Source organism: Bactrocera tryoni, chromosome 5, assembly GCF_016617805.1.
Source record: "Bactrocera tryoni isolate S06 chromosome 5, CSIRO_BtryS06_freeze2, whole genome shotgun sequence".
NCBI lineage: Eukaryota > Metazoa > Arthropoda > Insecta > Diptera > Tephritidae > Bactrocera > Bactrocera tryoni.
Window position 1 is genome coordinate 8790539 of NC_052503.1, and position 14977 is coordinate 8805515.

General features: G+C 34.4%; 3 protein-coding genes across 5 annotated transcripts; 1 reads left to right on the plus strand and 2 right to left on the minus strand.

Moving 5' to 3' along the window:
• Positions 1-308: 308 nt before the first annotated feature.
• LOC120776661 (girdin) lies at positions 309-7543 on the plus strand. Its single transcript, XM_040107531.1, has 13 exons — positions 309-589; positions 852-1268; positions 1336-1646; positions 1709-1790; positions 1862-2058; positions 2115-2400; positions 2483-4129; positions 4236-4373; positions 4432-4670; positions 4733-4811; positions 4875-5041; positions 5145-5246; positions 6264-7543. Exons 1-13 carry the CDS (start codon positions 521-523, stop codon positions 6796-6798), a joined length of 4269 nt encoding a protein of 1422 aa, XP_039963465.1. The 5' UTR covers positions 309-520; the 3' UTR covers positions 6799-7543.
• Positions 7544-7860: 317 nt separating this feature from the next.
• LOC120776662 (threonine aspartase 1) lies at positions 7861-9577 on the minus strand. 3 transcript variants are annotated; one of them, XM_040107534.1, is made up of 4 exons: positions 9559-9577; positions 9181-9277; positions 8162-9117; positions 7861-8105 (listed from the first exon to the last, which is right to left on the minus strand). In XM_040107534.1, the coding sequence occupies exons 2-4, from the start codon at positions 9206-9208 to the stop codon at positions 8022-8024; spliced, it is 1068 nt and encodes a 355-aa protein (XP_039963468.1). In that variant the 5' UTR covers positions 9209-9277; positions 9559-9577; the 3' UTR covers positions 7861-8021. The 3 variants fall into 3 exon arrangements, with proteins under 3 accessions (XP_039963468.1, XP_039963467.1, XP_039963466.1); XM_040107533.1 differs by lacking the exon at positions 9559-9577 and adding an exon at positions 9389-9487; XM_040107532.1 differs by lacking the exon at positions 9559-9577 and adding an exon at positions 9354-9393.
• A 1324-nt stretch (positions 9578-10901) lies between these two features.
• On the minus strand, positions 10902-11617 carry LOC120777864 (protein PDF). Its single transcript, XM_040109415.1, has 2 exons — positions 11427-11617; positions 10902-11367 (listed from the first exon to the last, which is right to left on the minus strand). The coding sequence occupies exons 1-2, from the start codon at positions 11529-11531 to the stop codon at positions 11194-11196; spliced, it is 279 nt and encodes a 92-aa protein (XP_039965349.1). The 5' UTR covers positions 11532-11617; the 3' UTR covers positions 10902-11193.
• Between the last annotated feature and the right edge of the window lie 3360 nt (positions 11618-14977).

The following is a 14977-nucleotide window of genomic DNA, read 5'->3' on the forward strand; positions in this document are numbered from 1 at the left end:
GAACTATATTTGTTGCCTTAAAAATTGCAACATTATTTTAACGAAATAATAATGACAAAATTAATCAAAAATTGGATTCTGTGTAATTCGAGTTTCATTGCATATTTCGTATTAAAACTTAGCCTTGGCAACCCTGTTCTTTACATTGGTTTTAGCAACTCTGTGGCTGGCTTTGTATTTAAGTGGTATTTATCCATGAATTACATGTATAGTAAATTTTTCATCACTGTTGTGCATTTCAAAATATTTCAGAATAAAAACTTGTCTTAAGAAAAGTAGAAGTTATATTTTATTAAGTAAAATAGATATTGTCTTTTTTAAAAATGAAAATATTTCTATTATATTTGTATAATGTTCTATGATTTGTGAAAGTGAATTCGTGGTTATGTGAAGAGTGTCAGTTTTCATTGTGTTCAAGAAAAAAGTGAATTAATGAAATTAAAACAATTCTGCTAGCAATTTTTTTTTAAGTTGCTATAAAAGCAATTGAATGCCACCGTGGACTCTGTGAAAGTTAAAAATGGCTAATGCCGGAACAGCAACTCCTTTGGAAATTGACGAATTTATAAATGGAGCTTTAGTAACATGGGTCAGTTAACACGAATGATAAATAATTATAAAAAAATAGTATTTAAATATATTTTATTATTTTTACATTAGTACTTACTAATTAGGTTTTCAATGTATTTATATTGTATTTGTATAACCATTGAATTGTCTGTCGATATTCCAAATAAAGCTGACCTGCCCAGTTTGGAGGTATACATATGTACATACTATATGCATATGCATATTTATAAACTTTATATGTTTCTTTATAATTTTGAAATATATTTGTAACCACTTTTCAGTTGGAATCATGTTTGCCCCGTCCAGAAGTATTAACTGGTTATTCCTCCTTGTTGGATGGCAATATTATCCATAGTGTGTGGTTGCAAATAGACCCAGAACCTCAGAACCACCCAACTGATGTACGTGATTTAATCGGGGTATCATTATGTATAGCGCGATCAAAAAACTTCGAATGCATCGCACGCAATTTGAAATCACTTTTTGAAGAAGAATTAGAACATACCATTCTAGTTCTTCCCGACGTCTATATCCTAGGCTACCATCCTGAATCTAAACAAGGCTTGGAGCAGATGAAAATTTTGTTAACACTGTTGTTAGGTGCTGCAGTGCAGTGTCCTAATCGCGAAGCCTTCATTGGACGCATTAAAATGTTGGACGTTGAAACGCAACATGCAATTGTTGGATTGATAAAACAAGTAAGATTATAGTAGTAATGGATGAACATAATTTGCTAAAAAAAATGCATTGTCTTTGTTTGTATAGGTTACAGAAGACCAAAGTCTCGTTCTAACAAAGGAATCTGTAAATTTGCTAACCCCTGTAAACATGTACAATCATATATTGCGGCTGACAAAAGAACGTGACAATATGTATCTGCGCTGGATTGCTTCAATGTGCGCGGATACGGATTTAAATATGACTGCCTGTGCAGATGGTTCATTGAACATGCCATTATCACCATTATCATGTACGTTAACCACACCCTGTTTATCATCTTCCAACTCCGAAAATAACCACATGGCAGTAGAACTTGCAGATTTGAAATCAAAAATTCGCAAATTGCGACAGGAATTGTAAGTAACACATTCTCTCAATTAACTGGAGTAAAACATTTACATTTTAAATTTGTTTTTAGAGAGGAGAAATCTGAAAATCAACTTGAATTGCGAGAGGAGCTCGATCATAAAAGTGCTCAATATGAAAAATTAAGAGCTGAGGTGAGTAAAGATTTGAAGAAGTATTGTATAAATTGTTTTAAACTAGTTTTGTTTTGTTTATATAATTTTAGAGTCAAGAATGGTATGCAGAGGCAAAACGGGCGTATGCATACCGCGATGAAGTTGATGTCTTAAGGGAGCGAGCTGAACGCGCTGATCGTTTGGAAATTGAAGTTCAAAAATTCCGCGAAAAGTTAACAGACGCAGAATTCTATAAGACACGTGTTGAGGAGTTACGCGAAGATAATCGAATGCTTTTAGAAACTAAGTAAATACGTAAAATTTAATAAATATCGGCACATTAGCATAAATACCTTTTTTTAGGGAGATGCTAGAAGATCAGCTGCAAAGAGCGCGGAAACGTTCAGAGCACGTCATGACTTTGGAATCTGAAATTATAAAATATAAACAGAAACTAAACGATATGGCTTTGGAGAGAAACGTTGATCGTTCCAAGTTAGAAGAATTGTTGGAGGAAAACACCCAATTACAGTTGGCCGCAAAAACACTGAACACTACTCAAAGGCTTGATAGCGCATATTCCGATAACGAGGACGAATGTAATTCAGGGGATAATAGTTTATCAGAGCAACTAACCAATGATGCGCAGGTACTAACAAGAAACATGTCTGATTATTGATTACTGATAATTTTTAAAATATTTCGTATACAATTTTTATTTTTCTTTTCAGACACGAATTTTAAAATTGGAATTGAAGAATAAACAATTAGCTGCTGCGTTGGAGCAACTAAAAGAAAACTCATTCCATGAGTCTACGAACAAAATTCTTGAGCTTGAAAAGGATAAAAAGAAGCTTTCTTTGAAAGTTGAGCAGATGCAAGAAAACATCCAACGTTTAACACAACAGAATACTGCTTTAGAAGAGGTATTTAAAAGTGCGTTAGAAGAGAATAAAAAACTGCAAGATACAATGGACGACCGACAAAAGTCATATGAACGACAAAGCCAAGAACGCGAATTAGAACGTAATAAGTTGTTGGACGTGGAACAGCATGTAGAAACTTTAAATAAAGAGAAACAACGTTTACAAACACTTAACGAAAGTATACAACGTCGCGCTGATGATTTAGATCGTTTGCTGGACACTCGCACAAAAGAAATTCATCAGCTAACGGAGCGTTCACAAGGAGTGAGTAAGTTGAAAGAAAATGTATATGACTTGGAAGCGAAGCTATGTGCTTGTGAACGAGAAAATAACAGTCTTTTGAAGGAGGTGGCAAAATTGAAGGAGAATACCGAAGGCAAATCAGTTCAATTAGACGAGTCGACAGCAAAGCTTCAAGCGCAAACCAAAGAGATTGATCGTCTTACAAAGGAACTAACTAAAGTTGAGCAAACTCAGCTAAGAGCCATAGAACTGGAAAAACAAAATCAAGAATTAATGACTCAGCGTGAAATTGATTCAGATACAATACTGACACTTCGCAATGATTTAGTATCTGGTACATTAGCAACAAATAAAGTGCGTCAAAACTTAGAGAAATTAGGTTTAACAGATAGTGGCCATACCGACGATAATGGCGAATTGAATGTAGAAACTGTAGTTGAAAAGTTAGTACGCAATCCCGAAACTTTTAAGACAGTTCGTGAAATTATGTTGAATGTATCGAAAGAGCAACACCAAAACGAAAACACAAAATCTGATATATGTGTGCTGTGTCATCGCAAGGAAATCTACACTGTGGAAAAAAATATTGAGCTATCCAATAATGAGCCACAGGAGCTAAGCTTCGAACACAAGGTTACCTTAACTGCACCAACCGGGCGTGATCGCATCGAAATTTTGCGACTTAAGGAAGCCAACACTGAGCTAAGCGCACTCAACACAAGCCTTCAATCAGTAAATGTTCAACTGGAGGCAGAAAAGGCGCGCCTCGATGTAGACGTGGTGACATTGAGTTCACAAATATCCACGCTGAACACACAGTTAGTCGCATTACAAGTAGCTAATTCACAGCTTGCCTCTGATAAGGATCAACTGTTGAAGCAAAGCGAGTCCATTAAACAAGAAAATAAAAACGTACAACATGATTTAATGGCATTGCGAACTTTGCATGATCAGCTTTCAACAGAATATGAATCACTTGCCGCTGACAAAGAGCAACTCAAGCTGCTGCAGCGCGATTCGCGAAACGAAGCACGCGAATTACGAGAACATATCTCGAATTTAGAAAATCGTATAGCGGATTTAACGAAGGATAATGCTAAATTGAAGAGCTATGAAAACGATTTAACAATATTGCGAACAGAACATTCCAAGCTGACAGATGATTTTCGAAATTTGTTCCGTTTCAAAAACGAGTATAAGAATATTCAGGTACGTTGCCTAGCTAATATTATGCTACAATATTTTCCATTACTTTTACATCCTATAAAATACGTACTAAAACGAAAATTATTATTATTTTTTTTTTAATTTTTAGGAACAATATAAAATGATACGCCCAGAAAATAATAAGTTAAAGAAACAAATTGCCGAGCTGTTACGAGAGCTAGATGTCAAAAACGACCACATAAAAACCATGGAAAGTGATGCTGCTTACTATGCCCAACAATGTGAAGTGAGTGAATTATTTTATCTTAGTTGTTCATTGCATATTAAAATTTCCGTTTATATAGGTATTACTTCAAACAAATGCACATCTGGACATAGACCGAAAAACTTTAATGGACAATGTTTCGCAATTGCTGACGCAATATCACGAGCTGCTTTCACATTCGCTGGAGGATAAACAGCATTTCCGAGAGGAAGAGAAAAGTTATACAGAGCGTCTGCATAATTTGAGCCGTCAAAAAGAAAAATTGGAGGAGAAAATAATGGAACATTACAAAAAGCCAGAAACTGTTTTGCCAAAAAAGTGTGTAAATATATAATGACATGTAATTTTACTAAATTAAAACTAAAATAATATTTTTTCAGGAAACCTTTCGCAAGCAGTATTGTGCGACGTGTAAAGAAAGCCGGATCTGACTTTATAAATAAGGTGCCAACAAGTCGAGTGAGTGTAGTACCCTTTTCCGCAAAAAATAACAAACAAATAATTTAACGCAATTTAAATTAGAATCGCCGTTCATGGGTGGATGACTCACGGCTTAATCAGTCGCAATTCGTGGTTGGCTCCGAATCAGGTGGTAATGATTCTGACAATAGCATAGAAGAACCAATGTCCATTGAATCTGATTCTCACTTGCTTCAACGCAACTTGGCTATACGGCAAAGTTTGCAACGGTAAGTGAATTTTATACATATCTACTACCACACGTAAAATATATGTTTCTGTAAAAAAAACTTTGTCGTATTTATATGTGTCTGATTTATTATTAAAATATAGAGACCTAATTGATAGCACACTTTCCCGCGGCGGAATACGAAGCAGTTTGCAATCACAAAAGCGAACGGATTTGAATAGTTCTCGAAGAAATAGCGTCCACGGGTAAGTAAACAAACTTATCAATTTTCGGAACCGATTATATACTTTTGTTTACATATGTATGTTATTTTTGCAAATTTTTTTTGTATATTTCCTTCCAATTATTCCAACACATTTCTTTACTTTCAAATGTATGTTTATATGTTAATGGAAACTGGGCACGAACTTGGTTTACTTGGATGGGTTGTGGGCTTAGACCGAAATTAAAAGTATTGAGGCGATTTTTCGGTAAATATTCGATCATAATACGAAGAACTGGGTTAACGCATATCGCTATTGCAATTATTGTTGTGCATTAATGACTTGCTTACGCTTTTGTGGGCAATTAAAAAGAAAATAAGTGAACTTAAATTCGCTTGCCCGCCTGCCAAACAAATATTTTAGCCCCCAGTAAAAAAAAAAAAAAAATTAAACATGTTCCACACTATCTAAAGCAAAGACGCTCTCGATATTTTTATATCACTGACGTATCATTTCTGACCATTGTCCGCCAAGCAATAGTATTTGTTTTGTTTTCGTATAATTTTTATATGCATATATGTATATTTTTTTTTCAATTTATTTGTAACCTTGCTCTTGCAACACTAACAATTTTACATTTGCACAGCTGTTGCTGTCTTTCAGTACCGGCGACGTTCGCCCACACCCACTATTTAGAACAATTTGTTCAGACAATTAGTGTGCAAGATATTTGACATGTTTCATGGTGTGTGACGTTAGTTGATGGCAAAACATTATTTTTATTTGGCAAACATGTGAATCTCAAAAATGTATATTTTAGTAATGTAGTGCATATATTGGTTCGACCCTTTTACTGTCTAAAGTGATTTACGTATTTTTTTAATCAAATCAAATTAACATGCACTTTTTGTTAATATTGCATTCATGTATTCATATAATTTACGTACACATAACCAGACAATAGAGCTTTTTTTTGTTGGGAAAATTTATACTTGTACTTATAATTTAATAATTAACAAAAAATATACTAATAATATGTGTTTTCTATCTCTTCAACAGTCTTGAAGCGCCAGATGTGACAGGTAGCAGTTTAACACTGGGCACAGCCGGTTCCCGGCGCACAGTTTATTTAATCGATGAGCACCAAAAAATACCCGAAACAAACAGTACTTGTAGTGAAGTTGGTGGCAGTGGTGAAATGTCGAACTCGCATTGCGTTTTAAACTCAAGCGCCTGTTCTACATCTACAACTTTGACAGGTGCCGGCACCGTAGGTGACGCATATATGTCGGCAGATATGGGTATTGGTGGTACTGGAGTAGGCATTGCCGAACCTCAGACGCCTTCAAATTTGTCATCCGTTCCAAATAACGATAATCCGACTACATTCCTTATGTACAACCGCATCAATACAACGATCGGTAATGCTAATCCGGAGTGCAACATGCCACCGGGCACATCACGTGATTCACCTATAACAAGTAATAATTCAACACCAATGACAACCACAAATGCAACACAGGAAGATAAATCACTACGAAAACGTACTGACGATAAAAGTAACAGTATTTGGTACGAGTATGGATGTGTTTAGATAATAGACATCTGGAATATGTAGTTCGCTCTTATCATACCCAAAAACGTATTGCGTATATAAATTTAAAATACATGAAAAGCAAATTAGATAGGCCAATGTTTTCGAAAATATTTAAAGCCTTTAGTAAATTTGAAAGTTGCATCGAGTTTAGCAACTATGCAATAGCAGAGCAATTTCCACAACTCGTTTGGAAAATCCTATAAACATAAGTCAGTACATTTCCTCTTAACATACCACTGCCATTTTGGTAAAATAATTCTAATTTATTCGAATTTAAAGGAGGCTCTTCATTTTTATCATGCTAGATTTTCGTTAAATGCACCTCTACATTCATGTGATTGACCCAAATAAATAGTACTTCCAAAAAACCATGCTTTCCATTTCAAAATATTTATACGATTTTTCTTATTACTCTGATTGTGATTATATTCGCATAGTTACATATATATAATGGTCCTACAATGCGCACAATTTTATTTACCGCTTATATACATATATGTATACATAATGGAGCTCGAATAGTCACTGCTGGAAATAAAGTAAATATTTTATGAATTTTCTTCCAAATATACACAACGAAAGAGTTACACAACATTAATATATTTTACTCTAGTATAGCGCTTACTTAATAAAAAATCGATTCCGTAACTATAAATGCACACATTTTCTAGTTTATAGAAATCATTATTACATCTAATACAGCAATAAATGCTTACACATGTTGCAAGTTTTCGAAATACCACATTTGCCTTTATCTACTATAGAAATTATGAGTATTATATACATACATAAAGGATAAATTTAAAACTATACGGGCGATCGATGCTTCGGTCACTCATGCTTTGGCTAAAATAAAAGCATTTCCTCACAATTGAATACAAAAATACTTGTTAAGCTGGCTATAATATTATATATATATCATATATAAATCGTCCTATATACTTACTATATTTTTTATAAGTATTTACTTTTTGTAAATCGCCTTTTTTAAATTAATATATACTTTACAAACATAATAAACACACAATCTTTGAATAAAAAATGACTTTCGAATGGAAATTCTTGATCACAATTGTGCTTTCTTAGTATATGTATATAAACATTTTGTTTTGTACACGAAAATATTCGAAAATAAATAAAGAATGTTGAATATATGCTACGCCAGCACTCACAATAAATGCTGTCATCATTAATGCAAGCTATGGCAGCTGAGGCGGCGATTATACGCGCAAATGGAAATTATGCCCATTGACTACACATGATCTTCCCGCTATACTATACGTTGGCAGTGGGGAATATATGAACTGTAAGATAAAAAAAATTAGTTTTTTCATAAAAGCGCATTATAAAATGTACTGACCTTTGGTGCTTTTTGTTGCGTGGACATGTAGCCAACACAAAATGATTTTGTTGTGTGACTCCATAATACTTCCCCGGTATTGCCATGGGGATAGTAAATAAGCGAAAGGGCTCCGGCATACAATTCTTGGTCAACGGGAAGGAATGGCGATTCCAGAAATTTACTTTTCAAGCTTTTATGTAAACTCGTTACGGCACAATCGCTTGTCAACAAATCTACACATATTTCTTTTGCTAATAAAGTTTTCATTAAATATTCACCATTTCCCGTTGTACAAGTGGCCACGGAGGTGTCTGTTGTGTTAGTTGCCCAACACCCTGCGCCATAAGTAGCTGCCTGTCCAACTCGGCCCGGTACTTTAAGTAATAAGCCACCAGAGCTACAACCAGCAGCGGTATTACCGGCACTATCTACACACACTGCTCCCACAGTATCAAGTGCACTGACTTGAGTCGGAACAACTGATGAAGTAGGTGCTTCAGCAGCAGATGTTATTGCCGATATTTTAGATTTATAATGGTTATATGAAAGTTTTGCTTTGGAAGAAATCATTGCATTTGGGTCGATCATAGTACAACCCAGCTCTTCTGCATATCTTTCTGCACCGCTTCCCGCCATAACCATTGGTGGTATTCGTTCCATTGATAGCATAGTTGATTGACCATCACATAATAATCGAGCCAATCGTATAGGATTTCGTACAGTGCTGACGTTAGTACAAGCTCCAAAGTGTAAATTTGAACCATTCATTATAGATGCATCACATTGCACTCGACCATCCCAACAAAGGTTAGACCCAAATCCGGCATTCGTATTGCCACAATTCTCAAGGCGAACTATTGCTGCCTCGCAAGCGTCCATGGCCGAACCTCCATTCTTTAGTATATCTGTTGCTCGAACACAAGCTTCCTTAATAACACGCTGGTATTTTGTTTCATCAATACAATTACCAGCTCCTAAAGATCAAATCATTGAAAAACAATATATTCATGTTCAATTAAAATTGGCAATCCTCCTACCAGTGTGAACTGCGACAAACCCCGCCATTACAACAAATTCTGAAATTATTTTTGCACTCTTTATTGCCAGCGACTGAGTAGAAAAATTACTGCATCTCTGAAATAGACAAAACATTTAATGTAAACAAATTTAATGCCAGCGTACTATGAAAGTGATGACAGCCTGAACGTACAAATTTGATATAAATATACACTCAAATATATTTACTTCCAGATTATTTTTTTTATTCAAAATAAATATGTTTTAATTAAATTGTTTATAATACTGCCGCACAGAGATAGTTAGCAACTAAACTTATATTTTAGATCTGCAGTTGTTTATTTAAACAAAATGATTATTTACGATATATATCGATTTGTTATTCCCAGTTCTCTTACAATTAAAATGTAGCTGCCATATTTGAATGATTACACAAATACATTCCGAGAACAGCTAATGTGTCACAGTATATAAAAGTTTCCGAAAGACTAAGGTCTGCAACGATACAGATCAGAATTAAAAATGTATTAAATAGCACGCAAGTATAAAAATTAATTATTTATGTCGGTTCAATACAAACCAGATAGGGTATATGAAATATGTTTAAAATAAATTCAATTTATATCACATACTTTTAGGCATCTTATAGTGTGATGGCAGGATGTGACCTCGCTAATGCGGTGATCTCTACCTTTTCACCAATATTGACAGAACTATTTAATATTATGTAATTTGATAGAAAAGATTGCAACGAACAGGGAGATAAGAAGTTTCGTAGAATAAAAACTTTACCCAATAGACTCAAGACTTTCATCAATTTCTTTAACCAAGCATACAAGGTGTGTTCCAAAGTAAATTGGACTTAAAAAATAAACAGAACAAATGGTTTTTTCGACAAAATCAATTTATCCTTCTTCTTCAATACAGCTTTTTGCACGGTCCAAAAGTATGTCGAACGAGTGTTTCAGCTCGTTTGTCGGTATGGCCGCCAATATGCCGGTGCAAGCCTTTTGAATGGCCCCGACGTCTATATAACGCTTTCCTTTCATGGGCAAATGAATTTTTCCGAAAAGGAAGAAGTTGCACGGTTCCATATCAGTTAAATCCCCGTATTTGGTTAATGGTTAAAATGTGATTCGAATCGAATGTTGGATTCTGAGCAATTTTTGGTTGTCAGTCAATTTATGCGGAACAAACCGTGCACACACCTTTTGTAAGCCCAAATGTTCGGTCAAAATGCGATATATCGATGTTTTGGAGATGTACAATTTCATTTACATGAATTTCAATGATGAATTCGCCAGATTATTGATGAATTCACGCACAGTTTCGATGGAATTTCCGGTGATCACGGATTTTGATTGGCCCACATGTTGATCGTCGTTTATGACCTCACGGCTACTTTGAAAACGTTGAAACCACTCGTGCACTCTGCTACGGGATAGGCAATGATCGCCATAAACTCGTTTCATCAATTGAAACGTTCCGGTAAAAGTTTTACCTATTTTAAAACAAAATTTAATGTTGGCTCTTTGTTTGAAGCTCATTTTCGCACCGATAACACAAACATACTGACACTTAAAATGCAATAACTTCACTTCCAATCCAAATTCAAAAAGTCCTGTTTACTTTGGAACGCACCTTGTATATGTACGTTTTCTTCACTTCATTATATTATGATGGACATACTTTATTAACTGAACGTAGATGTATTTTGAAAATTATAACCCAAAAAAAAACATTTTTCTTGAAATTCTTTTATATTTCAATTACTTTTATTTGATGATTTATAACGATATTATTAACAACATTATTATTAAAGCACTTTACGTGTTACATCTTTATATAATTCGTGATACAATAGAGTATATTTCAATTGTTTTACAATTTATTACTAAAAAAATGTATTTGTATAGGGAATACTTAATCTCTTCCATTGCCTGTTGCCTTCGAAACGGATGTATTTAGCTATATATTTTTAAATTACATACAGAGAAGATTAGTTCAGTGGCACATATATTTTATTACATAGTTTATTTTCCAGCCTCGTTCATGCTTTTTGGCAGGCTAAGCAATGAATTGATTAACTCCGAGTTTCTTTTTGGTACAGGTCCAGTCAAACTATTGATCGGATAATATTTGCAAGGGGCTGCATAAGGCTGTGGGTATTGTATGGAGTTGAGCCAATTCAACAATTCGCGGTTGTACTGGAATTGGTATATATAAATACATAAACATACAAATTCTGAAATTTGGTAAAACTTACATCTTTTTCCATGTAACGCTCCTCGTCCGGAGTGGGCAGCGCTTGAGATGAAAATAATACTGCACAGAAAATCAAAGTGAAAACAAGACAAATTAGCTTAACCATGTTTAAGTGTTTTATTTAACGGTATTGCACTGAGCGATGGATAAAACTCCGAAGGATTGCAGATAACAACTGACGAACTATGAGGATTCGCTTTGGTTTTTATACCTGAACACAGCATGTTCAGCGCAGCAGGAGTCCCGTATACGCAACTAGAGCGAGTGTCAATTCCAGATCAAACAAATCAGAAACACAGATACGCAGATGCGTTGTTTCGTTTCCTGTTATCTAAGATTTTTACGACCTGTTTGTTATAGACTCTGCCAATACAGTTCTGCAAACGTTAGTGCTATATTTGTATATACATATGTATATTTATTCTATCTACACATACTTAGGTGCTGTGTTTTTATTGCAAACGGATACGTAAAAACAGGCGTTCATATGTATGTACATATGTACATATACATATGTACATATACATATGTACATATATATTTTATTAGCATCCGTAGGGAGGAGTTTTGGTAACATTAAGCAAAATAAATGCATTAAACGGTTAATTAAACACATTTAGACACAACAAATAGATATTAACTTTTTAATATTATTTTTATTAGAAGCAAATATCCAAACATGCATGCTACAGACTTATTTTCATAAATCGGCAGTTGTAGTTGATAACGTTAAAATGAAAAACTCTAATAAGTCCTAAACGTTTGTGGAAATGTTATGCATAAAGTTCTGAGGTTTGGTTTTTACCATAAAATCTAATTCCCCCTTCCAAATATAAGTATGTAGATAGAAACATATCAAAAAATAATACATTTGTACATACATACATACTCTGTTGTTGTTGTTGCTATAGCAGTAGAATATGTATATTCCTGAAGTAATTGGAATGGCGCCAAGTTGGCAGTCCTTGACAGAATAATAGTCCGGGTCCGTTCCTGTTACTTAGACGCGACTGTCGTGGGAACGGTACATTCTCTGACATACATACATATGTATGTACACATGGGTTTCCTACTACAGAATCATCTAAAGTGAAAAAAATCGTGTTTTAGTTAACCTTAACTTAGAACTTGAACAAAAGGAAAAAAACTGGAAATTAGATTTTTGCCAGACATTTAAAAAGAAATGAAAATTTCGGTGAATATTCCGACATTTTTTTTCAAATAGTTGTAATCTAAAACAAAAATCCCTCTTCCTTTAAGAATTGTATCTCAAAGACCTGTGTAAAATTTCATAAAGATCGGTTGAGTAGTTCTCGAGAAATCTTGCCAACCGACTTCAAAAGCATATTCGAGAAAAACGCGTTTAAAGATGGCGCACTTAGACTAGCTAGCTTCGCTTAGCTTTTTTTTCAAATAGTTGTAATCGAAAACAAAAATCCTTCGTCAAAGTCTTTAATAATTGTATCTCAAAGACCTGTGTAAAATTTCATAAAGATCGGTTGAGTAGTTCTCGAGAAATCTTGCCAACCGACTTCAAAAGCATATTCGAGAAAAACGCGTTTAAAGATGGCGCACTTAGCCTAGCTAGCTTCGAGCTCAAAAGTTTTCAAGGCTGTATCTCCGAAACTATTACTCGTATCAATTAAAAAATTTAGGACAATGTTCTAGAGGTGTTGTAGAATTTAAAAAGACAATAAAAAAATCGAGTTTTTTAAACCCGTAAACCCATTCAACCCCCTAATTAAGCCACTGCATGACAAAATCACCTTTCAGTATATAAAGTCATTAATTTATATATGTACATATGTAATATGGTATAGAAAAAGTTCAGTTATCTATGCCGAAATTTGTGATAAGCTTTATGTTTATAGAAATAACTAATGGGGTTGGTGAAAAAATTGAAATTGTTTGGCAGTTAGTCTAGTCGCGTGAGCTAACATAAAAATGTGTTAAGCCAGTGTAACAAAAGTCGTTATTATCATATAGACATGTTACCAAAAGTACAAAATTATTGCGAAAATAACGGAATATTTGACTTTTTCCAGGGGAAGGGTTAAAAAACTTTGCAATATTTTAGGAAACATAAAGTCATTGAAAATTTGCCCGCAAAAAAACCGAGAAATACAACATTTAATGAAGGTAAACAAATAGTAGAATGAGCCAGACGTATCCTTTTTTGACGTCCCGTGAAATTATTGCGCAATTGGAGCATAAGCAAGGTTACGTGTATCAACATAGATAGTTCGCCCTAGATTACAAGAAAACTCCCTAAATAGGGGAATTGCATGACGCAAACCGAACGTATCAAAGAAGAATATCAAACCAAGGCTAGCAATTGCCAGGGATCATCAGCAAAGGAACTCAAAATTCGGAGATGTAGTAATTTGGAGTGATGAATCCAAGTTGAATGTCTTTCGGAGTAATGGCAAACCGAAAGTCAGGCGACCACCATTACAAGCATTAAACCCATGATATACAAAAAAGCTGTGAAACATGGCTGATTCACTTAATTCGGGCTAGGACCCACTGTATATGTTGAAGTAAGATGACTGGCAGTATTTACAGAGACATTTTAAAAGAACTTTTAAATATAAATTACGTCGATGTTTTACCAGGGTTGTTAAGAACTTGCTTGCAATGAACTACATCAAGTGTCTCGAGTGGCCTTAAACCAAATAGAGATTCTATGGAGGATTATTAAAAGAGCAGTTGCGGCGAGTTGTCTTAGGCTAGACAGTGCCAAATTTTAAAGTTCGAATGGAGCAAAAATATGCCGGACCAATGTAACTCACTGGTTCGTATAATGAGCAAACGCTTCAGGGAAGTGATTTTGCAAAAAAGGTCCCCAACAAAATACAAGACTAAATAAAGAAAGTTTTTTAAACAAAACATCGAATTCTTTATCTGACATTTTTTTGTTGAAAACAATTATTTTAACTGAATTCATTTAATTTTGTGAAACTTTTTTCGAATTATCAATAAAATTCAACTGTTATGAATTTGTTCACCATAACTTTCATGTGGCTTAATGATGTGAGTGCAAGTGTACCTATGTACATACATATGTATGTACTGTGTGTGTGCTGTGTTCATGGAAATAGTTAAACATTTTCCAGATGGCAAATGAAAATATAACATCTTTCAACAGGTTTACATACATAGCTTATTCTTTTCAGGATGCTATGTATCAAATATGTAGGACCAACACCCTAGTACGAAGAGCAAGCCCATACCATAATGCTCAGACCACCATGTTCAAAAATTAGGTAGTGTACCGGGAATTATGTTATGTGTTTGGTGGTGGGCGGACATACTTTCTGAATTCTGTTCCTCCAAAAATAAATACTTTTGCTTTCATTGATCCACATCACATTTCGCCATTTTGTAGATAAAATCTGAAGGAACATAGTTATTTTCTTACATCTAACTATTGGAAAACGACATAATTACATACGGACTTCCGAGCAGATTCGAAATAAATAATAGTGTGTTCTAGCCTTAAACATCAGCTGTCTTCTAAACTAACTCAGGTATGTTTTATGTTTAGGGTTG